This window comes from Pteropus alecto, unplaced genomic scaffold, assembly GCF_000325575.1.
Source record: "Pteropus alecto unplaced genomic scaffold, ASM32557v1 scaffold378, whole genome shotgun sequence".
NCBI lineage: Eukaryota > Metazoa > Chordata > Mammalia > Chiroptera > Pteropodidae > Pteropus > Pteropus alecto.
The window spans coordinates 12,733-36,022 of NW_006441387.1; the positions used below are offsets into that span (position 1 = coordinate 12,733).

Consider the following 23,290-nt stretch of genomic DNA (forward strand, 5'->3'; position numbering starts at 1 on the left):
GGCCCCTCCATGCTGGACGCGGTGCTGGGCGTCATGGACGCGGAGCGCCCAGGAGCCGCTGCCGCCAAGCCCGACGCGGATCCCGGCTCCGGGACGCAGCACCCCAGGGCCCGCTGCCGCCCCGACGCGGACCTCGAGCTAGACGACGTCATCGGCCTGTAGGCTCCCGGTTCCCCGCGCTCTTACCATGTGGCACTCCACTTCTTTATACATAAACGGCCACAGTCTGTGTCCCGGTTCTGTCTGTTCACTTTGTACGTGGGAACAGGAGTATGATGGGGTCCCAGCGCCTTTAAGAGCCAGGTGTGCCACCTGGAATTCATGTCCCGGCGGAGACCGGGCTGGCCAGGGCAAGGCTGATGATGGGCCTTGAGTGATGGGATGCGGCCCCTTTAAGAGAGCTAGGGGACGTGGCTAGGCGGTCCCCTCTCAGGGGCGGGGTCCCTACGTGGCTGCTCCCACAGCCTCTTTCATTCATCCTGTTGACAGCGCTGCTGACGGACAGACGCCATCCCGCGCGACCTGACTCGCTCCAGCGGCCGGACCGAGTTTAGTGGACGCCACCGGGGCGAGCTGCCCTTTACCCTGGGATCGGCCGCACAGAAAAGTGGTCGAGAGTAGGCGTAGTCCTCTGGAGGGAGGGCTCCTTGTCCCCTAAAGGTGTGTCGGCCCGAGGACGAGGGCGGCAGCTGCATCAAGTCTGGGCGACGAAGTTCTGTCTGAATCTGCAGATAGATGTCTGGTTGTCCCGGGCGTCCGTGGAAGGCGCGACCAGCCGGGGGAGAGGAGGGGACAGAGGGGCTTGGCAGCACCTGCAAATCATTAAGACAGGGGCGGAGCCAGGCTCGCTCAGGCCCAAGGAGGACCGGTAAATCAATTAGGCCACAAATGTAAACCGCTGTCCGCGAAGGGGGCGGAGTCAGACTCCCAGAGGACACCATGGAGGGAGATCCACTTGGGCCCGAGTGCCCTCCAGTGACGTCACAGTCAGGTCACTGTCCGGGTCCGGGCAAAGTCGCCCACCGTGCGGGGCAACCTTGGCGAGACGGGCTCGTCAGCTGCACCCTGGTTTCCATGGCGGCGGCCATTTCTTCCTGTAGGGCTACCGGTCTGCCGCTTCTTCCTTGTAGGGCTGCTGTCGCTTCGGCGCCCGCTGCCGCCAGCCCCACTCCCGGGCCCGGGCTGGGGCTGAGGCCGAGGATGGGTCCGGGGCCAAGAAACCGCTGCTGCGCACGGCCACGGCCGTCGTCCCACGCATCCGCTGGGACCCGCTGCTGGACCGAGCCGACTTTTCGGTGGGCTACTCCGACCGCTTTCTGGGCGTGCGCGAGGAGCCCTTCAGCACTATTTGCTGGGACGAGCCGCTGGCGGTGCTGGTCGAGCCGCTGGCGGTGCTGGTCATTCCGCAGCACCGCGTGCGGTACTTTCACTTCCGCGACTGCGTCATGTGAGACCGCGACCCGAGCACCGATCTTGTCTTCGGATCAGGGTCGGCGGAGAGCCCCGGCCCCACCGTCGTGGACGCACTCGAGGGCGGGGGAGCACACGAGGATGGAGATGCGCACGACCGCGCGGACGCGCACGGGGTCGAGAACACCCATGGGACCAGGCCCTCGAAGGACGGCATAGATGCTGCCTCCACTGGCGCCTAGGCGGGCGGGCACGGAGAGCTGGCTTGGACAGTCCCGAGCAGGTCCTCTGGCGCTGGTGTCTGTGAAGGCCCAGGACCTGGACGGGGCCAGGATATCTCGTAGATGGAACCTGAAAGGGGAACTAGAGAGGCGCAGGTCGTGGCAGCCCCAAGAGACCCTGGGAAATATTAGGGTCCCCTCTCCTTTTTGTCTTATTAAAGGTTTATCATTTCAAGGAACCAGCTCTTGGTTTTATTTTATATTGTTTTTACATAGTCTATTTCTGCTCTTAATCTTTAATTCCTGCTATTCACTTTTGTCTTTTTTTTCTAGTTCCCGTAGGTCAAAGGTTAGATTTGAAAATTTTGTTTCTTGAGGTAGACCCGTATTATGAATTTCCCTCTTAGGGCTGCTTTCTCTGTGTCCCATAGATTTTGGTTCATTGTTTTCATTTGTCTCAAGGTATTTTTATCTCATTATTAACCCATTAATGTTATTTAACCTCCATGTTTGTTTTTCAGGTTCTTTGTTGTAACTCTAAGACTAAAATGTAATGTGGTCGTTGGTCAGAGAGGCCACCGTGGCTAAGGGCGTGCCCCTCACCAACCAGTCCTGTGCACTTTGTGGCTCTGAGGACAGAGCACGGGCTGCGGGCAGGGGTGGCCAAAGCCCAGGAAGAGCTGGTCTGAGCCACGCCATCATGCGCTCCGTTCAGTGCCTGCGCAGGCCCTCCACCCGACGCTGGCCTTGCTGAGGCTGGTGGGGCCCCAAGGTGGCTGCCACAGCCACTGAAGCACTGAGATGTACAATCTCAGCCCACGGACTTCAGGAACCATCGCAGCTTTAGTTTGGGCGGCTGCTGCTCCTGGACTCCTAAGTGCTCTGTGCACCGCCCACCCCCTCCTTGGAATGCATGGCCCAAGTAGCTGAGCCAGAGGCTGGAGGCCCAGGGACTCCGAGTGATACAGCCCCCTGGGGGGCTACACCCCCAACATGACATTGGCCAAGGTGCCCAGGGGCTCCCAAGGCTGCCTCCTTACCACTGGGTACAGCCCAGGGCAGGAGCTGGGGGAGCCAGCCCATGGGGCAAGTCCGGCTGTACCACATGGGGAGGGCAGGGGACACCTACCAACCCCTGGCTAAGGTCCCCTTGGGGTAACAGTCCCAGACCTCTGGGGAAGACAATCCGTGTCAACCCCAAACCACCAAACCACTGGATGATATCCAGCCAAAGCAAGAGGAACAGCGCACTCTCTCTCTCTCTTTAATTTTGGTTTCTCTCAAGCTTCAAAACGGTGCTCAGTGCTCCAAGGAAAGAATGAAGGAAAGAAAGGGGAGGGAGAGGAAGGGGAAGGAAGGCAGAGGAGGGACATCTGGAAAAAAAGCAGCCTGACAGTCCAGCTGTTTGCAAACTCATTGCACATCCTCCAGTTACATGGCAGAAGAGGGAGGGAGGACCAAAAGAAAAGGGGAGGAAGAAGAAAAAAATAACTTAAACACACACAAAAAGAAAAGAGAAGGAAACATGACGTGAGCTGGTGATCCATGAAGGCAGGGAGGGGGAACCGTTTACCTGTGCTGAAACAAGTAGGGGGGAGGAGGAGGGAGAAGAAAAAAAACCAGAAGAAACACTGGGGTGAAGGGAAGGACATGAGACAACTTAGTACAACTGCAGACGAGGCGGCCCGGCTGGCGAGGTCCCGCGTTGGCCTCCGGAATCCTCAGTGTGAGGTGGCGGTGTGGATCTGCTGGTGGTGTGGTGTCGGCGTTTCTGGGGTGGGGGGCCGAGGGCAGGGCGCAGTCTCTATGGGCTCCCCTCGCCCCAAACACTGAGGCCCCGGAGGGCTGGGCAGTAAGAGTCTGTGGTGAGGCAGGCGGGTGGGCGGCAGGGCGGCGTGCTGGTGCCCCCGCCGCAGCGGGCACAGGCGGAGCAGCCTGTCGTCTTCTGCTGGCCCCCCGGCATGGGACAGGCCAGGGTGCCGGGTTGATGCCGGAGTACAAGCTCGAGAGAGAGAGAGAAAAAACACTGAGACAGCATTAGTGGAGGTGCAGGGTGGACACAGACCATGCCCCCACCCTCCGCCATCCCCAACCCTCCTCCCGATCCCACCCCTCTGAGCAAAAAATAAAAATGTAGAAAAAATCTCTGTACAGACTCCCCGATAGGAAAACTGGGGTAAGGATGGTGGCTCTTCCTGGAGCCCACTCCCATAATTAATTTACAGGCCAAGTCCACGGCTCAAAAAACAAAATCTGCAGAGGCAGCTCTGGGGGCCGCAGCCCTGCCCCCCACCCCCGTCGCGCTGGTGCTCAGAAGGCGGACAGCTGCGCCAGGCTGAGGCGGCAGTCGATGCTGGCGTTGTCCGGGCCCGTGTAGGCCAGGCCCAGGGGCTCTAGGAAGGCCCGGCAGGCGGCCTCGCCCTCGAAAGCCAGTTCGGCCTGCAGGTAGGAGATGGGCAGCGCAGGGCGGAAGCTACGGAGATAAGAGGAGAATGTGATGAGGCGGGTGGTGGGTGGGGGGGCCCCACAAGCAGGGAGTGGGTGGCCCCCCCTTCGGATACCCAAAAGGTTTCCTCAGCACGTTACCTGTTGACCTCTCACCCCCGCCCTAGCCTCCCCACCTCTGGGGCTTGGGGGGGCCCGGGGTGGGGCTCATGGCCCCACCCCCAGGTATGCCCCCCTCACCCTCACTTACCTGTGCAGAGGGACAGGGAAGGAGAGGGACAGGAGAGAAGGGCCCAGTTGGCTCCTTCACAGCTCGAGGGCTTGAGCAGTCCCTCAGAAGAGGGCTGCAATGGCCAAGGGGCAGGGGCCAGGCAGAGGGAATGACTCATGGGGACAGGTATGGGACTGAAAAGCTTATTGCTACTCTGGCCCGACCCTCAGGGACCCCAACACTGGGCCAGAGTGCCTCGGTACGTCCCAGACACAGGTGTCAGCCAGCACTTACTACATACTCAGAACAGGAATTTCTGGTTGTCAAGAAAAGACTATAGACTATGAACTTGGCATGTGCCAGGAAAAGCTGTTCCAAGTGCTGTCACACTGACTTACTGAATTCTCATCTGCGAGCCATGTCACCTACCCTTTATAAACAGTAAAGAAAGTGCGGGTCTAAAAGGAGAGCCACCTGACCAGTGTCACCTAGGAAATGGCATAAAGTAATCCTGCCCCAAGTCAGTGCCCCCATGGGTAGGGGCATGGGAAAGCCTGCTGCCCCCACACCTGAGCTGGCCTCCTAGCCACCCAGAGAAAGGCAGTACCAAGTTACGAAGTAAGAAGGCATGAGAGCATGAGGCCAGTGATAGGCCAGGGCCCCTCCCACAAGGCACATTGTTGTGTTCCCACCAGAAGCCAAGCACACATACACTAACACCAAATAGTCAGTGGCTCAGCTATACCATGAGCTCACAAAGGCTCAGGACCTACCCTCAGGGGCCTGTCCAGCTGCACAGGGTGGATTCGGAGGGGCAGCCAGGGTCCTCCAGGCCCACTGCCCCTTCCAATGCCTGGCCTATAGCCAGGTCCTATGCTTCCTCGCCCTGCATGTTTCCACCCCAGGTCCCCTTCTGTTTCAGTGGCCCTTGCCCTGGCTTGGCCTTTCCCTTAAATCTTCTTTAGCTGAACCGGATCCTAGAGTATGTACCTGACCTTCAAGCTGACCATCCCTCCCCAGCTCCAAACCATCCCCATGACCCCCAACCTAATGGATATGGCATTCAAGGCCCCGCGGACCTACCAACCCGACCAGGGGTTCTGATGTGGGGCGCACTGCAGGCTAGTCAGCAGCATCCCTGGTCTCCACCCACGAGAGGCCAGTAGCACCCCTGACTTGTGACAACAAAAGATGTCTCCTAACTGCTCTACGTCCCCATGGGGAGTCTCACTGCCATGAGGACCTCGTGCTCATAACATTGTGGGCACAATTCAGGTCTGGGAGGACACGCCCTTCTTAAGAACAGCCCAGGACCAGCCTGCCCCGCACCGTGCCTGTTTTCCTAAGCTCATTTGCACTCTCAGAGGACTCAAGTGGGGACAGGATGCTGTCCCATGAGACCAGAAGCCACCAAGAGCAGGGCCATCTTTTCTACTTTTTCTCTAGAGCAGGAGCCCAGTGACAAGAACTGAGATACAAAGATTGGACAGAGACCTCGCAGGGAGGAGCCTAGGGCCTGAAATAAGTTGCAGACCAGCTAGGGTCACAGTTATCGTGAGCAGAAGAAAGAGAATAGCAGGGGTGGAGAGGGATCCCGGAGCAGTGAGACAGAGAAGATAGAAGACAGAGACAGAGAAGGACCAAGACGAGGGGGTCTGCAAAGGGAAGGAAAAGTAGAAGGTGCTGTGAGTGGGAAGAAAAGAGGAGAGATTGGGAACGGGAGCCTGAGGCCCACAGGCCAGCAAGAGTGAGCAGAGGAGAAGGCGGGAGAGCCCAGCGGCACATACGTTTTGATCATGGCTTTGAGTGCGGCCTTGCGCTCTCGGTCTGCAAACTTGTCTACGAGGTAGCCAGACATACAGGGTGCGTGGCAATACAGCCGGAAGAAGCGGTGGTAGTTGCCCAGAGCCCAGGCTGCCCTGAGCGCCAAGGCATGGGCCACGCAGGGATCCGTCTTCAGCTCCCGTGTCAGGTACGCCAGCTCCGTGGTGATGTCTGAACCCAAGACAAAAGGTCAGTGGGGCCCAACCCTAGGGCCTGGAGCTGCCAGTCCGCAGCCAGTCCTCTCACCTCCTGAGTTCTTGGTGAAGATGTAGTAGAGGATCCGATAGGCGGTGAACTCGCCCACGTTGCCTGCCAGGTTCTCTGCATACAGCGACTTGAGCTGCGTCTGGCACTGGTTGAACTCCTCATGGTCACCCTAGTGGCAAGAGCAAGGAGGGAAAGGAGGAGCAGAGTGAGGCCAGGGAGAGAGCTGAAGATAGGCTGGGCCCTGTCAACCTACTTACCTTCTCCAGTGCAATGCGGGCGTGCGTCTCATATACCTCCACAGTGAACTCCGTGCGCACGCCTTGCACCTGGGTGGCGGGGAGAGAGGAGTCAGGCCAGGCCAGGGTGGGACGTGCCCCACCGGGCCATCGCAACCCTGCCTCACCGTCAGGTCCTGCCGGATGGACTTCATCTGCTCACAGGCGAAGGCATAGTCCTGCTTCTCTTTCCAGTGGGACTTGACCATGCACAGTGACTTCTTCAAAACCTGGGAAAGAAGGCAGGCTGAGTGGGATGGGCCGCAGGGCAGGGGCAGACAGAACCTGTTACAGTTCCGCTAACTTGGTGTTTCACATGAGGGCTGTGACATCAGACCACTCAGGGACTTGCTACCCCCATGAACAAGAACTCTGACATGAACAAATAAGCGCTCCTGACCCTGGTGCCATGTCAGCACCCGGTGTGTGCTCCGCCTCGCATGGAACGTCCACCACTGTCCTGTCGGTCTCAGTGAAGAACACTAGGATCTTTCTCCCTGTCTAGGACAGAGACCCAGAGACTGAGCAAGTCTCCTGACAAGGCTGCACACAAGGGACTCAGGGCTCCGAGGCACGAGCTGTCTCTAGCCCACTTCTCTCAGCACCTACCTGGCCAGCTGGGTTCCCATGGAGGACTTGCCCTTCCCACTGACACTTACTGCCACAGGCCGTACGGTGGACGGGTCGGGGGCACAGGTGAGTCGCAGGTAGTGCTTGGTTACATCAGGGCAGGTGCCCACAATCTGCAGCTCCTGCCAGTCGGGGTCGGCCCCGCAGCTCTCCAGGCCGCCCACCTGAAGCACCAGGGGCTCAAGGCGCAGGCGGCGGGAATGTCCATGCTGGAAACGGGCCGCCCGTTTCTGCTTTTTTAGCTCGCGCTCTGGATCCTCACATTCCAGCGCCACCATCCTCTTGCGGTTACGCTTGGTGGGAGCTAAGTCATGCCTGTGGAAAGGGGTCCAAAGGAGGAGGTGGGCATTTGTGCACTATCTGGTCTGGTCACAGTAGTGGCCAACTATCTGCCTCTCCAGTGTTCCCCAAGGGCACAGCCCCTGCTCCGGCCACCCGCCCAAAGGTTTACCTCTTCCCACGCTGTGCCCTGCCTCGGCCCCGATCCATGTGGGCCCCTCGACCCCCCCGGCCCTTGGGGGGCGGGTTCCTGCGACCCACAGGCTGACACTCATTCCCTGAGTAGGAGCTGTCAGAGTCCGAGTGCGAGTCACTGCAGAAGAAACAGAAGAGTGAGGCCCAACCTGGCTCCCCCACAGGCCCATCCCACCTGGAGCCAGTGTACCTGCGGCGGAAGTGGCGGGTAGGGGACCGGGAGGAAGAACGGGAGCGCGAGTCAGTGCTGGAGGAGGAACTGTGGTCCTTCATGAAAACATTGCGGTTGCCAAACTTGGCAAAGCTGCTGCCCCGCGCTCGGCCGGCTCCCCCAGCCCCTGGTGTTCCACGCTGAGACTGGGCGCCCCCACCCCTGGTCACAGTGCCTGCTCCCCTGGGAGGGTGGAGGCTGCTGGGGGCCTCCCACCGCTTCTTCTTAGGGCTATCAGCCACAGGGTCCCGAGTCAGCCTGAGGACAAAGCAGGGCAGGACATCACCAACCTGTACTCCCACAACCCTGTCTGCCCCCTGCCCCAGGGACATGCTGCCCCAGGTAGGAGAGCTTCCCCTAGGCAACTCAGCTAACACGCCACAGGGGGAAGCAAACCCAGGCTCTAGAGAGTGCCTATGCCATACACACACCTACTCCTCACCTCCTCAGCCCCACCCCCTGCCTGCCCAGGAAAAGGTCCCAACCCAGGCACCCAGGCAGCCCTCACCCGGGCAAGGGCTCCCGGCTCCAGTCAATGGTGTAGGCCGAGCCGTCTTGGAGCCGGGCCTGCAGCACCTCCTTGAGTAGCTTTTCCGTCCGGTCCTTGTCTTCCTCCGACTCACAGGCTGTGAAGCAGCGCTCCACATACTCCTTCATATCCTGTGGCCAGTCGTCAGGCTTCCCAGACAGGCTCCCCCTGGGTGAGGGAAGAGATGGGCTCAGCTGGGGTGCACCCACCCCAATGAAGCCTGTCGTCACTACCACTGGATCCGATGTATGTGCCACACAACTCCAGTGTTTCCTCTTCCCTCCAGTTCAACACTCATGGCAACCCTGAGGGAGAGCCTTCACCCTCCCTGAGAAGGCAGCCAGACACTCAGGGAGCAGAACCTGCAGTGAGCTGTACATGGGTGCTAAGCATGGAGGTAAGGGGGCCGTCACCTGTGGTTCTGGGCCTTCTCAGGATTCGGCTGGGGGCCAAAGCCGCTGTGTTGGCTCTCTGAGGTAGAGCTGAAGTTCTGGCTGGTGACAGCAAAGGGCCGTTTCTGAATGTTAAACTTGAGACCACCAGTCCCAGGGGCAGCTGTGAAGGCAGCGAAAGCTGGGGTTAGGTCTACCCTGGGCCCCCTGGAGCTGCTTTAACCCCAAGAATGGATGGTTGCAGCTCCAAGTGGCCACCCCACGGCTGTGGGACCATCCCAGCACCCAGTGCCTCACACCCTCATTTCCCTGTGTTGCCCTCTTACGCTTCATGCGGTTCCACAGCTGCTGGCTTTTCTTGGGCTTAGCGGGCTCAGTGTAGGCGTGTGGCCCGTAGGCCTGGCCTGAGGTGGGCCCTGCCTGGCTGTGCTGTGTGGCTGGGGCCGTCCCAGGCTGGGGGCCACTGTTCAGAGCATGAGCCCCGTGTGGGGCGTTGGAGGGTTGAGGGGGCTGGGCCGTGGGCAGCTGCTGGGGGGGTGCCTGGTACGACATGCTGTCATCCATGCCAGGGACCGGGGGCTGTTGGAGGAAATGGTGCTGAGGGCAGGAGCAAAGCTCTGCGCTGCTCTCTCACTGTCCTCAATCTAGACAGCGCTCAGTTCTCAGCTCTGCTGTGACCTCAGCCTGAGGTGCGATCTCACAAACCGCCCTCCACAGGGGAGAAGGCTAGGTGCAGAGCTCCTTTCCTGTGGCCCCAGCTGCCAGGGGCAGCGCCCCCAGTGGTTACAAGCTGAGCATGTGTCCTAGGCCAGTGAAGGTGCACATAGGATCACACACACTTGCAGGAGGAACCCCAAAATAACACAGTTGCCCCACCCACTCTCCGAGCTGGGAGGTCACGTGGCCTGTCTTGTAATCACATTGCCAGAGAGAGTGCCGAGATTCAAACCAGGGTCTAACCACCTCCCAGCACTGCTCTCTATTCTGCCAAGGTGCACATTAAGTGAAAGGCCAGAGTGTCTGTGTGTGTGTGTGAGTGTGTGTGTCTGTGTGTGGGGGGGGGGAGACTGTGATTGTGTGCGTGAGTGCATGTGCAGGAGGAACACAGAAGACAAGCTGCTCCTACCATCGCCCCAACAGCCCAGGCCCTGGCCCTGCCCAAGCCCTATACCCATCCCGGTTTCGAGATCCCTGCTCCACTCTCATACTCACAGCAGGACTTGCTTGGCATCAGCAGGAGGGAAAGGTGGGGAGTCAACTTTAACGCAGGTGTCCCCATTGCTAGCTCCCTCAGAAAACAACACCCCCAGCTGGAACACGACCCAGAATCAGGTTGGGGTGTTGGTTACCTGGTTCAGAGCCCCTTGGTGCTGGGGGGCAGAGGGCTGCTGAGGTGTGGCGGAGCCGTAGGAGCCAGCCATCCCGTACTGTGAGGAGCCATAGCTCTGGTACATGCCCTGCCAGGGCAGGAGGGAGCGTCAGTGGTGGACTGGTACTCCCTCCACCTGCCACTCAGCAGCCGTACGCAGTCATGGCCCTCCCACACCCCTCACCCCTCAGCCCTCTCTCTCCACGACATAAATGCACCAAATTCTATAGTAAAAAATTACAAAATAAAAGGAAAACTATCAACTCTACATCCCACTTCTGCTAGTTCTCAGAGGCATTTCTCTGTTCCCCAATTCTTTACTGAGTGCCAACTCTTCTAAGTACTACCATAGAACAAAAGCAAGAGGTAAAGGGCCACGCTCAAATGAAGCTGGCACTCATAACACAGGCAGTTATGACAAACACGTAACACGTCAGCAATGCGTGCCACGAAAGAAAAGGCCGAGGGAAGCAGCAGAGTGGCTGGGTGCGGGGGAATATTCCTATAGTTTCTCATAGAAAAGCGCTCTCTTTAGGCATCACCCGGGCAGCACCCTGGGAGGTGGGGACACAGCAAGGTGTTGCACATAGGAAGGAGAGCAGCCACAGAGCACCAGTGACCTCACTGTGGGAAGATCAGGGTCTCTGTGGTAGCTGTGGAGTCAATGTGGGAAGAGAGGTGGTTGGAACCAGATAAAGCAAGGCCTGGTGGATCACAGGTGGCCCTGGGAATTAATCTTGTGGGCGATGAGCTACTGGGGGGTTTTCAGCGGTTGGCTGTCACAATGTTTTCAATCCATCCACAACCCAGGACCCACTCCAGTGGACCCTCCTGCTCCAGGGGTTGGGCACTCACCATGGGGTAGTAGTAGCTATAGGGATAGGCGTAGCTGTACTGCTGGTACCACTGGTAGTACTGCTGCTGCTGTAGAGCCGCGGCTTCCGCCTGGGACACATACTGCGGACAGAGGCCCACACGCTGTCAACCTCAGCAGCAGGAGCCCACGGACCTATCTACTGGTTAACTGCCAAGGAACAGAACCTGGCATCTCTCTCCACAAATAGCCACCACCCCTACCAACGGACTTGGTCACCTTAGGGACCGCAGGCACATCTCCCTCTTCAGGTAGGATTCCCAGGGATAAGGACACATGGTGCCCTGGATGCTTCAAGGAAACAGTCCTTGCTTCCCCCACACTAGGGCTCTGAGAATATTTTCAGAGTACTCTGACCCAGTGATACGAGAGGATGCCAAGTGTATCCCTCCCCGAGAAACCCCTCATCAGGAGGCCTAGACTGTGCAGCCTTCTCACCTGTGCGCTGGCCACAGGACCATTGGTGCTAGCCTTGGCAGAGCTGCCAGCAGCACCCGCCTTGCTGATGCTGGCCAGGGCCTGGCGGGCCTTCTCCCACTCGGGGTTCTCGTGCATGGGTGTCTCCATGCCGTTCTCTCTGCCTGCCCCAGCCACCATGCTGTACTGAGAGGACCTGCAGAGTGCAGATGCTGAGTCAGGCTGCTCTCCCCACTGCACACAGTGGGCAAGACAGAGAAAGGTAAACACCAAGGCTGCCATCCCAGATCTCCCTCTATCTGTTGCAAATAAATTTCCTAATCTGTGATATGCTGATGACCAGCATGTTTCACTTTTCTGTGAAGAATAAATGAGATGACCCACTTAAGGTACTTTTCCAGGTACCTGGTATACAACATTTGTTAAAAATCAAACACAATGATTAACAGTATCCAGACCACTTAGCATGGGACCCGGTACCTAGTAGGTCTAAAAGCTTTAGAAATCAGCGAATCCTATCTAACACCACTTTAGTCGGCAGGTAATAATTACACCATTTTGGAAAAAATAAGGAATTAAAGATAAATGGCTGAGGCAGTTGGAGGCTGCCTCCTAATCACAGTTCATTGAATGAATCACCAATTTTGCAAAACAAGCACTGTACTGTGAAAAATTAAAGCTCAGAAGGCTTGACTTTGTCCACACTACAACCAAATGCTTCTTTTACCCTCCCTCTTGCCAGAAGTCTCAGCCCCATTCCCACCACCAGGGACTGCTACATCACCCACTCGACTCTGTGTGAAGTTCCATCCCAGAGGATGGGCTGGGGCTGGCTTCCTCTTGCCCTCCCCTCCGGTCACTGCCCCTCTAACCCACTAACCAGTCCGTGTTACGTTGATCACCCACGTTGGCCGCCATCTGGACCCTGGGGTGTAAGGGGTGGACTTCGGGAGCCAGACTGCTTTTTCACTGTCTGTGAGAAAAAGAATGAATTAGGGAAACTCAAGAGAGCAAGAAACACACCACAAAGCAGGAAAGAGAAGTACGCGGACTCACGAGAAGCTAGGCAGAAAAGGGGAGTTTGAGAAAGGATCCCCTGGGGCAGAGAACTGAGGAGAATTCTGGGTGTGGAAGAAAAAGGCTGTGTGAGGGGGAAAGCTGGGCCTCTCTGTGGCCCTCCGGGAGGAGAATGAAGGATGTGACAACAGGTAAGTCTAGAGAAATTTTCCGAAGGTAAACAGAAGAACCTGAAACCCATGTGAGAAAGGGAAGGATTGGAGGGAACCCTGAGCTAGACAGGGAGGTCAAAGAGTGGGATGGGGGACCTCAGTCAGGGGTCCGAGAACTCCTGAAAGGAGGCAGAAGAGAGAGGACGCTCCCAGAGCCCAGTGAGGGTGGACCCTGAAGGCTGGGAGGCTTGGAAAGATTTCTGAGAATTCTGTAAGGAGGGAAGCATCTGAGGGCACCTCAACATTGAGAAAGAAGAAAAATAACCTGAGAGGAAAAGGGGATTTCTGGAAGTCACAGCTAGAGGCAGGGAGAAGTTGAGGGTGCACCAGGGGAACGCCAACATAAAGAAGAGAGTTCCTAGAAAGCTCTGCAAGAGCGACTTCTAATAGGTCCCCTGAGGGCAGTGAAGAACCCTACCTGGGACGTTTCTAGAAGGGCACCCTGGGAGACAGTAGAGGCAATCACCTAGGCTGAGAGTCTGTAGAAAAAGCTTTGGGAATGCCCAAAGAGACCCAAAACATACCCCAAAGTCTACAGTGAGGTGCAGAGAAATACAAGAAAGTAAATGGGTGTCTTGGGGTCAAGAAATGGGGGCCTAAACTTGGGATAACTGACAAGTTCGGGGGGGGGAGGGTCAAAGGCGAATCCTGCTCAAGAACCCGACAATCCACCAAGTGAGGGGGTACGAAAGTCTAGAGCTGAGGAAAGCCCTAAAAAAAAAGTGTTAAAAGGGGAAAAGAACCAAGGGAAGCAGATGTTCATGAGCTGGGTAGTGGTGAGATGGGACAGGAAAGAAACTGGGGGTAAGGCGTAGGAATAGTGGCCGGAATGAGGGTCCTGGGCAGGTCTAGGGATGGAGGCAGAAGCCGGTGGAAGGCGAGGGGCACCTGGCCGTCCAACGGGCGCGGGGAAGGCAAAGGAGGGCGCCGGGTGGAGGAAGAGCCCACCCGATCCCTGCGACTGTCTGGCCCGAGAGCCACAGCTCCGAGTAGCGCCGCGCGTGCGCACCACGTTCCCGAGAAGGTGTCTGGGCCACCTGTTACCCGGGGCAACGCCGTCCTCCCGGTGGAACCGCCTAGTGAATGAGAGTTGAAAGAAGGAGCGCTAGGAGCCCAGAAATTCCAAGGGTCCGGCGGGGAGCAGGGACCAATTACACAGGCACGAGAGTGCGCAGCCGCGCGCCTCAGCCCTCGTGCGCAGGCGCAGTGCCGCCTGTGCCCGCCACACCCTGTAGACGCTCGCACGCGCGGCGTCCGTTGGGGTGACAGTCACCGAGGCCTCGGGGCCCGCGGGGCGTAAGGCCGAAAGGAGACGCTGTGCCCGCCCGCCGCTCCCGACACCCACCTCGGCCGTTCACCTGCGGAACTCGGCAGCAGCGACCCAAGGCGATAGCAGCACAGCCGCGGGACTGCTCACAAACCTGCTAGCGTCTGTCTTCTTTGGGCTTCGACGTCCTGACCGCGGCGTCCTGACGTCACGCGGAGGCCTTGCCCCGCCTTCCTCGACTGTGCTCAGCCAATGGCCGCTGCGAGCTTGACTTGGGCACGCCCTTCCCCGCCTACGCAATGACGCGATAGGCATTTTAGGGAAGCCGGAAGACAGGGTGGGGACGGTGGCCCCGAGGGGACACGCACGGCAGAACTGGGTCCTACGCCTTTCCGCACAGCACTGTTTTGGCTGGGTTCTGGTTAGCCGTCATTATCATTCCTAGCTATGAACTGGGGTGGTAGTAATTGTAAGACTGCCTACCGTACAGGGATGTGCGAGCCGGGATAGAGAATCACGAACTCAAAGGAGGGGGATGGGTGAGAACTGGCTCCACCGGCAAGGGAAGCTTCTCTAATAAATAAAACCCGAGCGGCGCAGCTGGCGGAGGGAAGGGCGCGTTCGAATCTATGGAGGCGGGAAACAAGCGCAGCTTGCGGGGCGCAGAGGGAACTGGTACGGTAGAGTCGTGGGAGTCCTGGGGTGAACAGGTGGGTCCGCAGCTGTGGCAGGGAGCAGGTCCAGCAAGGCCAGTGATGGCAGGCTGAGGAGTTTGCACCATCCCTGTAAGCAGGCCTTTCTTTAAACTTCTTGTAACTTTTCGCGTGTGATGCCCTCCGTTTCCACCCAGGACCCTGGCAAAATTACCCGGTCGGGTTCAGGGGCCGGTCGCCGTAGTTACAGCAAATAGTGGAAGAGGCTGCTGGCTGCCTTTCCGTTTCCAATTGCTATGAAATTTTCTATTGTTAAGTATCATGTTGTTGGCTGTTAGCATACGTGATCTTCCAGCTTTTTACTTTATTTTTACTTATTTATTTACAAACATTTATTTATTTGTTTATTTATTAGGCAAGGCAACCCTTGGTTGACCTCACAGATTACAAGGACCTTGTCAGCTTACAATCTCTTATTTTTTTTATTTTTTACGCCTACAGCACCTGGTCTCCCATCCAAGTACTAACCACGCCCCACCCTGCTTATCTTGCTTCCCGAGATCATACCAGGGTCTGGCTTGTTCAGGGTAGCATGGCTGTAGACTACTTTTTTTTTTAATTAACCTTTGTGTTTTAGAATAATTTTGGATGCACAGAAAAGCTGCTGAGAGAATTCAGAGCCCTGCACACCCTACATCCAGTTTACCCCAATGCCAGCACCTTACATATTATAATATATTTGTTAAAACTAAGAAATCCACGTTGGCACATTACTGTTAACTAAATAACAGACTTTATTGGAATTTCATCACTTTTTCCACTCGTGTCTTCTTTGGGTCCAATCCAGGGGACCACACTTGCATTCAGATCCCTTTACTTTTAACAATTATATTGAAGATGGGTTTCTTGTAGACAGAAAGACAGGATTTTTCTTTTTTACCAGAGCATACAGTCTCTGCCTTTCAAATGACATGTTTATAACTCTTCTTTTAATATGGTTATCGGTGTGATTACACTCATCTTGCTATTGGGTTTCTATTTGTTCATCTTTTTTTGTTCCCCTTTTCTTTTTCTGCCTTCTTTTGGTTTGAGCATTTTTAAAAAATAGACTTTATGTTTTAGAGCCGTTTTAGGTGGGGCCTTAGGAAAGTGCTGTGCCTCAGTTGCCCTCCCCTGTCCCGTTGGGGGAAATGTCTCAGGACCAAGGCCATGGCAATTTCAGGGCTTGCCCTGATGTTTTCCATCTCTCGGAGATCACTCTCTTCCCTTAACTGATGTCTAGAGTCTTGAGTACCGTTGTTTCATGTGTTTTGTCTGGCTTTTTGCTTGTTTCAGGAAGGAGAGCAAATCCCGTCCCTGTTACTCCATCTTGGTTGGAAATGGAAGTGCTCACATGTATTGTTTTAAAATGAGATTTACCTTTTGTAAAGGTAGGCAAATGCCCTTTTTCTTGGTTGAAGCCTGATGAGTAAAGATTGCTGGCAGGCTGTCTGGCAGGAAATCAATGGGCCTGAATCTGGGGGTACTTTGCCAACATCCAGCACATCAGAACATTTCCGCTTCTGGGCAGTGTCGATAGAGGGCAGTGTCTGAGAGCAGAGCAGACTAGTCTGTGTGTCCCCAGAGTCTCACAGCTCAGTCAGAAGAAAGGTGGCCCCCAGCGCCCCCTGGCTGGAAACTGTAGTCCTTTTCTCTTTCCCAGTTTCAGGCCCACACATCCAAAGCTGCCTTGAATATTCCTTGCAGTGCACTAGATAGAAATGATAAGTGGGCATGGAGCAGTCCCCAGGGCAGGTCCCTCGCTGGATACCTGGCATGGGACACTCTGGGCCGGCAAGCCCTGATCTGGAAGCTCTTGGGGCCATATATGTGTTTTAGGATCTGGGATTGAGTTTTGAGAGGTGATGTGGCTTCTAGTCCACATAGTACACTGTGTCCTCGGTACCCTGCCTGGCACTTAGGAGTAACTCCATCAATGTTTCTGCAGGAAATAGGTGAACATTCCCACCAAGCAGAGAAATTGCCTGTCAGTGACCTATGCCAGGACAGGTCAAGTTCTACTGCCCAGGGAGTCAGGGGAGAACCTCTGGTTTGACAGCTCTCTGGATTTGGGAATTGACAGAAGGATCTGGGGAGCTGCCTGTGACAGCATCTGACAGATGAGGCAGCCAAGGCCCACAAGGGCAAGAGGCTGCCCATGTCCCTTAACCATAGGCTTCCCTTTATTTGTCTACTCCACTACTGTTGGTGTCACACCCACCTCAAATCTCCCTTCTCTTAGGCTTTCCCCTGAAATCCCAAACCCACCCAAGAGCTGCCATGTTTCCAGAGAGCCCTGCTGTGCAGTGACTTAAAGCAGGGGACCCCCAACGCCTGCGCCACTGACCAATACCAATCTGTGCCCTATTAAGAACTGGGCCACGCAGCAGGAAGTGAGCAGTGGGCGAGCAAGCAAAGTTTCATCTGTATTTGCAGTTGCTCCCCAGCGCTAGCATCACTGTCTCAGCTCCACCTCAGACCATCAGGTATTAGATTCTCACAGGAGCACTGGTCCCTGGTACCAAAAAGATTGGGGACTGCTGGCTGAAAAGATTCATCTTCTTTATGTGGACTTCAGTTTCCAGGGGTTAGCAGATCGAAGCATTGTTGCAAGAAGCAGCCCTTAATGTCCATCCTTAGGCGCCTCTGCTTTGTTTTCATAGATTGATTCTCAAAGACCAGACTGCCAGCTCAAAGGGTCTGTACCTTTTTGATTTTACCCCATGCTAGATGTTTTCTGAAGGATTGCCTTTTGCAGCCTCAGGACCAGCACGTTGGAGTGTCCGGTTCCTCCACATCCTTGCCAGCTTGGAATGTTACCACTCCTAGTTTTATGAGAACTGGGTGGTGAAAAAGTTTTTTGTTTCACATTGCTCTTGCTATTAGGTTTTGGACGTGTTTTCATCTGTTCGCTGGTGTCAGGATTTTCACTTCATTGCATGTTCATCCTAATTGCTTATTTTTAAATTAGGTTGCCTTTTTTTTTTTTTTTTTAATTTGTGGAAGCTTTGTAGATTACATTTATATGTTAAGAATTATATATATTTTTTTTGTTGTATGTGTTAACACACACAATTTTCCCTAGACTATCAATTTGTCTATAGTATTTTTTTTTTTTGTTCTACAATTTGTCAACTAAATTACCTTTTCCTTTCTGGCTTGAGGATATATTGCTTAAGATCCGCCCCCTCCAAGCAAGACATACAATGTACAAAATTCTCCTTTCTCTTCAAATACTTCTGTCCCTATACTTGTTTATGTTTAGATTTTTCACCCATCTTGTACGTAGAGTATTTTTTTCCAAATAAAGAACCAGTTGTGAAACCAACCAGTCTTTTTCACGCTGATTTGAAATCTGTTTTCTGTCATATATACACACACCGAGACCCATTTCTAGGTTGTCTATTTTGTCCCAGGGATGACTGTCTCTTCCTGTGTCAGGACACGTTTATTGCTTTTAGAATCCTGGAGAGGGCATGTTTTTCTAAATGAGAACAATCCTGACCGCTGCAGAGCCTGGTCAGGAGCAGAAACACCTGGCAGCCAGGAGGCCGAGGTGAGGGGTCTCCTTACCCCAACCAGAGGCCAGACCAGGCCGGGGAGAAATAAGAAGGATCCAGCTGCTTGTAAAATAAAGTCTTCCCTTTTATTTCAAATCAACCCATTCCCAAATTAGTGCCACAATTTGAGACTGAGGCCCTAAGCCCACCTGGGGGTGGTGGCGGCAGGGGTATTCATGTCCCTTCAAGGGTGGGCCAGGCAGTCAGGGAGGAGGACCCCTTCCCCGGTCAGCCCCAGGCCCTGGCCTGCCCCCTCAGCCTCTCCCAGGGCTAAGGGCACAGAGAGGGATCTGGGCAGGGAGGCCATCCTGTTTGGGATGTCCATGGCTAGGGCTGTTGGTTAGTGGTGGCCCAGTCAGGCTGGATTAGTGGGGTCTTCTCCGGCAGCCAGGGAAGGAACTGCAAAGAGAAGCAGAGTCAGCATGGGATGCTGGTCGGAGGGCCACCACCGTGCCCAGAGTGGGAGAGGACAGAGGCCAGCTTCGGAAGCTGGGGTGTCACTCTGGAAGCTCACCAGAGAGGAGAGGCAGGCTCCAGTCTAACATGGAGGGGCTCAGATAGATGACTGCCACTGCACAAAGCGCTTGGATTCCTGGGGGGTGGGTGGGGAGTCAGAGGAGGGCAGGACATGGGAATTGGCTTTGTAATGTGGGCCCCCAGCCCCACTTCCCTCAGACCCTGGAGTCCAGGCACCCAGCCCCTCCTCTCTCAGAGGAGTCTGGCCCCCGGCCCCTCCTTCCTCTGACCCAGGGGTCCAGTACCTGAGGGTTGAAAGGGTCGTCGTCGTCTGTGTCATCGTAGTCATCACTGGGGTGCAATGCAGGGATCCATCAGGATGCGCCCCCCACACACAAGACCCTTGAGGGTACTCCCTCCCCCATCCTCTCCCCAGGACCCTGCCCTCTCCCCTCCTGACCTGGGCGGGAACAGGGCCCAGGCTCGGGGCAGGCTGCAGAGGGCAGTGGCCAGGGCCCCCGCAGACAAGAGGGAGAAGAGCAACAGGAAGAGGAGGCCTTCCAGCACGTCTTCACACAGGCCGCGCAAGGCTGCACCGTAATCCTGGGGTGAGTAGAGAGAGGGCATCAGTGGGCAGTGCCCCCTCACTCCCCCAACAGTGTGTGTATGACTCAGACTATCCCCTGGCTGTGCAGTGCTGGACAAATCACTCAGCTTCTTTGTGCCTCAGTTTCCTCCCTGTCATACGTGTTCAGCATAGAGCCTGGCACACAGGAAGCACTCAGTGCACAGTAGATACTGTGGCCACTGTCATTATCATACCTGCACGTATGAATCCAAATCTCAGCCTCTTGTCTGTCACTGAGACCCCACCCCCACCCCAGCCCCTAGTCACACCACCAGCTTGGCTGTGGTTTATCACATGGCTGCTCAATCTGGAGGCTCTGATATCATGATTCAGGTCATTCTCCCTTGTGGGATCAGCCAGCGCACTGTCTGATATTGAGCAGCATCCAGGGCTCTATCCACTAGATGCCAGGGGCAGCCCCTCCCCAGTCGTGACAATCAAACGTGTCCCCACGCATTGCCCAGTGTCCTCTGGGCAAAACCACTGGCCTAGAACACTTAGAACAACTCTTAGAAGAATCGCTGGCTCAGAATACCAGCTTGCGCATAGCAGTCAGTAAATGCTAGCTGTCGTGGCTTCATCACTGCAAATGAGCAGGGCCCCCATTTCCTAACTACGGCCATTACTCAGCAAGGACTGGCTGAATGCCTGCCCTGAGCTGGGCATCGCTTCACATTTTGGGAGACCAGGCACCAGGTCCCCAAAGGTCACTTCAGGCCATGACGGGCTGGAGAGAGGCAGCACTGGGTCTTGACAGGAGTGATGGCACCTGCAGGAAGGAGCTGGGCCAACGGGAGGTCGGGAGTGCTAAGGCCTCAGGGCTGCTGCGGCCCTTCAGGAAGGGGTGCAAGAGGGGCAGAGGCTAGGACCAGCCAGATGACCACATAGGCCCTTGTAGTTCTGGCGACAATCCGGGGCTTTAATCCAAGTGTAGAAGAATCATGGCGGTGGTGGGGGCGCAGTTAAGCAGAGGAAGAACTTGATCGGATTATGTTTAAAAGGCTCACAGCTGTTGGTTGCTGCTGGGAGGACAGATGGGGGCAGGATAGCAAGGAGATAGGGCTAAAGGGCTGTGGCCACTGGGCAGGAGATGAACAGGGCAAGGACCAAGGTAGCAGTGGTGATGGTATGAGCCGTGTTGAGTACAGATGAGTTTCAGATGGTTGAGGGAGGTCAAGGGAAGCAAAAGGGATCCTTCTGGATTTCTGGCTTAAGCCCCTGCGTGGGGGTGGGGGAAGCCTGGTACTGAGCCATGAAGTCTGGGGGAAGGGCTGTCGGGGCAAAAGGGAATGCTGCTTTGACCGGATCAGACAGGTGCATGTTGTCCTTTCATCCTGCTATCAGCCTTGCAAGGCAAAGATCAACTCCTCCTCACAATGCTGCCTTTTGCCATGGTGGAGTGTTGAAGCCCAGAGAGGGTAAGCCACTTGCTCAGAGTCACAGCATGGGAAGGGCAAACCTGGGATTGGAACCAAACATGTCACTCTCCAGAGCCCACCCTCCTGCCACCTTATCCCTGATGCTCTTTGTCCTGATTTTAATATGTGGGGACCTTGAGGCTCAGACAGGGGAAACTGAGGCCCAGGGTCACACAGTGTATCAGTGGAAAGCAGAGAATTGACCCATCCTCCTCCTTCTCTTTCTTTCCTCCTTTGCAATGGACCTCGGGCTATAATCCAGCCTTATGTCTGACTGGACCATAGAGAAATACATAGAGAAATACGTGGGCCCCAATAAAAAAGCAGCATAACCTTTAAGAATGCCCTGCCTTTCTCAGCTCTATTATTAGGCAGTTCCGATTGTTAATTCACGGTCCCCATGCCCCCACATTAGAGTGCCAGTTTCAGAAGCTTGGGGGCAGCAGGAGCCATGGAAGGGATATGAACATGGCATGGAGCAGCTTAGACCCGTCCTATGGGCTAGATGGGTCCCTCTGGGGGTTGGGTTGCCAGATCAGACACAGGACCGCCAGTTAGATGTGAATTTCAGATGCCAGCAACAAAAAAAACTTAACACAAGTGTCTTCCCAGGTGGCATGGGACACCCAGTAAAAAGGCATTTGTTGTTTGCTGAATCTGGCAGCCCTAGTTGAGAGTCCATGGCATACAGCTAGGAAGGGGAGGAAGTGTGTATCTTCTTGGGGTGTGTGTGTGTTGAGGGGAGACAAGGCCTGAGCTCCAGCAAGCCCTTGGGGGTGGGAATGGTAGATAAAGACATTCAGGAAGCAGACTGCCTGGGTGACTGCCTGTCTGCGGGGGCTCAGGAACTGAGGGCCCGATGGTCTCTGTCTCCATAGTATGCACCCGCCAGCTGTGTGACCTTGGGTAACCCAACCCTCTACATCTCACCTAAGACAGACAATAATAGCAGTTCCTTCTTGACAGTGTTACTAATGGGAGCTGGTGGATCACCAGCAGTAAAATACCTCAGAGCCCACACTGAGTGAGGCCCAAGTGCATGCGGCAGAAGGGAGACTGATTTTCCTTGCCCTCAGCCCTCGCAGCCATCCAGTAAAGCAGGTATCATCTCCCTCGTTTCCCAGGTGAGGAAATCGAGATTCAGGGGTACGCACTGGCCGGGGGCCACAAGCCCACAGCAGAGCCCAGACCGGAAGGAGTCTGTAGGACACTTTCTCTCAGGTGTCCTGCCCACTTCTGCCTCGGCCCAACAACAGCACACACTCTGAGACGGCTTTACTGGTACTCACCCCTGTAATTCCGGTTTGATAAGTTAGGAAACTGAGGCACAGAGAAGTTAGCGACTTGCCTGAGGTCAAGAGCTAGCACTGGAACTCAGGCAGTCTTGCTCCAGAATTCACTAAGCTGCACAGCCTCTAGGAGGGAGGACGGAGGGAAGAAGGAAGGATGGGATAGACATGGTAGATGGGTCCAAGGTAACAAACTAGAGTATACCCGTATGACAAGTAAACAGATAAACAGATTTCTTGAGGGCAATAGGAGGGAGACTGGCACGGTTGGAGGAGAGGGGGGAGGCTGTTCGGTGGGCCCAGGCAGAGGCTTCCCTTGGGAGAAGAATTTGGGGAAAAGTATGGTGGGGGTCACCTTGTGCAGGCCTCGACAGTGCAGTAGTGCCACCAATTGGTGGAAGTTTCCTTCAGTCACGTTCAGCGTCTCTTCCAAGGACAGCAGAGGCTTCTGCGGTGGGAGGGAGGTGGTTATCCCAAGGACTCCTCAGCCCCTACTCCTCCCTGCCTGCGCCCCGCCCACAGCCACCGAGCCGCCCACCCATACCCACGGTCACGCCCACCGACCCACTCCTTCCCTCAGGCTCTGTCCCTTCCCCGAGAGGTGTAGGGAGAGCGCCTGGCCCGCTGACCTGCGCGGAAGGAAACTGGGGCACAGCTTCTCGCTCCAGGCCCTGCAGCTGGGAGTGGATGTTGGCCAGAGCTCGCTGGGACAGAGTCAGCCTCTGCGGGAAGGCAGGAGGGAAGAGGACCCAGTGGTGCACGCCCCCAGCCCACTCCAGTCTGGGGACACAGGACTGGAGCCCCTGGCGCCTACATCCTCCCCCAGAACCCCTAAGTCTTGACCCCAGCCCCGTCCTCCGCCGCCCAGTTCCCTTGCCCGCAGCCCTAACCTGTTGAAAGGGGTTGGAGACGGCCTGGTTGCAGAGGAAATAATAGTTCAGGATGTCTGAGGCAGAAGGGGAAGAGGAGAGAAGGCGGTCAGCCTGGGCCCGGGGCCTTCCTGGAGACAGGCTAAGAGAGGGCAGGGCCTTGTCTTTCCACCCTCAGGGCCAGGGGCCCCTCCCCAGGTCAGGACTCTCCTGTGGTCCCAATGACCTGGCATCCTGAGACCAGCATCCCACCCAGCTCTTAAACTCTCCTGCTCGGGCCACAGCCCAAAACACACTGGTCTTCATACTCTCTGGGGACCCAGCTTTTGCCTTCCTCCCCTGGACTAAACTGTGCTTCCCCCAGTATCTTCAAGTGGCCAAATCCTTCATCAC

At 55.8% G+C, this 23,290-nt stretch overlaps 4 protein-coding genes and 1 pseudogene across 12 annotated transcripts in view; 3 read left to right on the forward strand and 2 right to left on the reverse strand.

Moving 5' to 3' along the window:
* CDC42EP5 (CDC42 effector protein 5) overlaps positions 1 to 364 on the forward strand; it is a 1,303-nt gene extending 939 nt beyond the window's left edge. The window contains exon 1 of the mRNA XM_025051573.1: positions 1 to 364. This exon is cut by the window's left edge and continues 939 nt beyond it. Coding sequence (XP_024907341.1) covers positions 1 to 162 — 162 coding nt within the window. The 3' untranslated portion in view covers positions 163 to 364.
* A 575-nt stretch (positions 365 to 939) lies between these two features.
* Positions 940 to 2,188, forward strand: LOC102887857 (leukocyte receptor cluster member 9). The gene is given in 2 exon segments (XM_015594705.2): positions 940 to 975; positions 1,131 to 2,188. Coding segments are annotated over 2 exon segments (558 nt in total). The 3' UTR covers positions 1,653 to 2,188.
* Positions 2,186 to 2,816, forward strand: LOC112485350 (annotated as a pseudogene).
* A 63-nt stretch (positions 2,817 to 2,879) lies between these two features.
* LENG8 (leukocyte receptor cluster member 8) lies at positions 2,880 to 14,216 on the reverse strand. 9 transcript variants are annotated; one of them, XM_015594709.2, is made up of 16 exons: positions 14,140 to 14,216; positions 12,370 to 12,462; positions 11,511 to 11,685; positions 11,054 to 11,155; positions 10,179 to 10,286; positions 9,156 to 9,408; positions 8,851 to 8,992; positions 8,417 to 8,605; positions 7,888 to 8,166; positions 7,675 to 7,815; positions 7,253 to 7,538; positions 6,722 to 6,823; positions 6,576 to 6,644; positions 6,358 to 6,487; positions 6,075 to 6,282; positions 2,880 to 3,657 (listed from the first exon to the last, which is right to left on the reverse strand). In XM_015594709.2, exons 2-16 carry the CDS (start codon positions 12,405 to 12,407, stop codon positions 3,201 to 3,203), a joined length of 2,679 nt encoding a protein of 892 aa, XP_015450195.1. In that variant the 5' UTR covers positions 12,408 to 12,462; positions 14,140 to 14,216; the 3' UTR covers positions 2,880 to 3,200. The 9 variants fall into 9 exon arrangements, with proteins under 9 accessions (XP_015450195.1, XP_015450194.1, XP_015450193.1 ...); XM_015594708.2 differs by having other exon boundaries at positions 14,077 to 14,211; XM_015594707.2 differs by having other exon boundaries at positions 14,064 to 14,211.
* Positions 14,217 to 18,049: 3,833 nt separating this feature from the next.
* TTYH1 (tweety family member 1) overlaps positions 18,050 to 23,290 on the reverse strand; it is a 14,753-nt gene continuing 9,512 nt past the window's right edge. The window contains exons 6-11 of the mRNA XM_025051568.1: positions 22,919 to 23,039; positions 22,658 to 22,750; positions 22,384 to 22,476; positions 19,154 to 19,296; positions 18,999 to 19,044; positions 18,050 to 18,829 (exon numbers count right to left, since the gene is read on the reverse strand). Coding sequence (XP_024907336.1) covers positions 18,791 to 18,829; positions 18,999 to 19,044; positions 19,154 to 19,296; positions 22,384 to 22,476; positions 22,658 to 22,750; positions 22,919 to 23,039 — 535 coding nt within the window. The 3' untranslated portion in view covers positions 18,050 to 18,790. The remainder of the gene's footprint in view (positions 18,830 to 18,998; positions 19,045 to 19,153; positions 19,297 to 22,383; positions 22,477 to 22,657; positions 22,751 to 22,918; positions 23,040 to 23,290) is intronic.

Bases quoted from the DNA above. Each gene is read 5' to 3' on its own strand.
- LENG8 (XM_015594709.2), bottom strand. From the start codon at position 12,407: ATGGCGGCCAACGTGGGTGATCAACGTAACACGGACTG. The intron at 11,156-11,510 runs GTGAGAAGGCTG...CTCTGTCCGCAG, and splicing joins GTCCTGTGGCCAGCGCACAG to TATGTGTCCCAGGCGGAAGC. The intron at 7,816-7,887 runs GTACACTGGCTC...TTTCTTCTGCAG, and splicing joins ACCCGCCACTTCCGCCGCAG to TGACTCGCACTCGGACTCTG.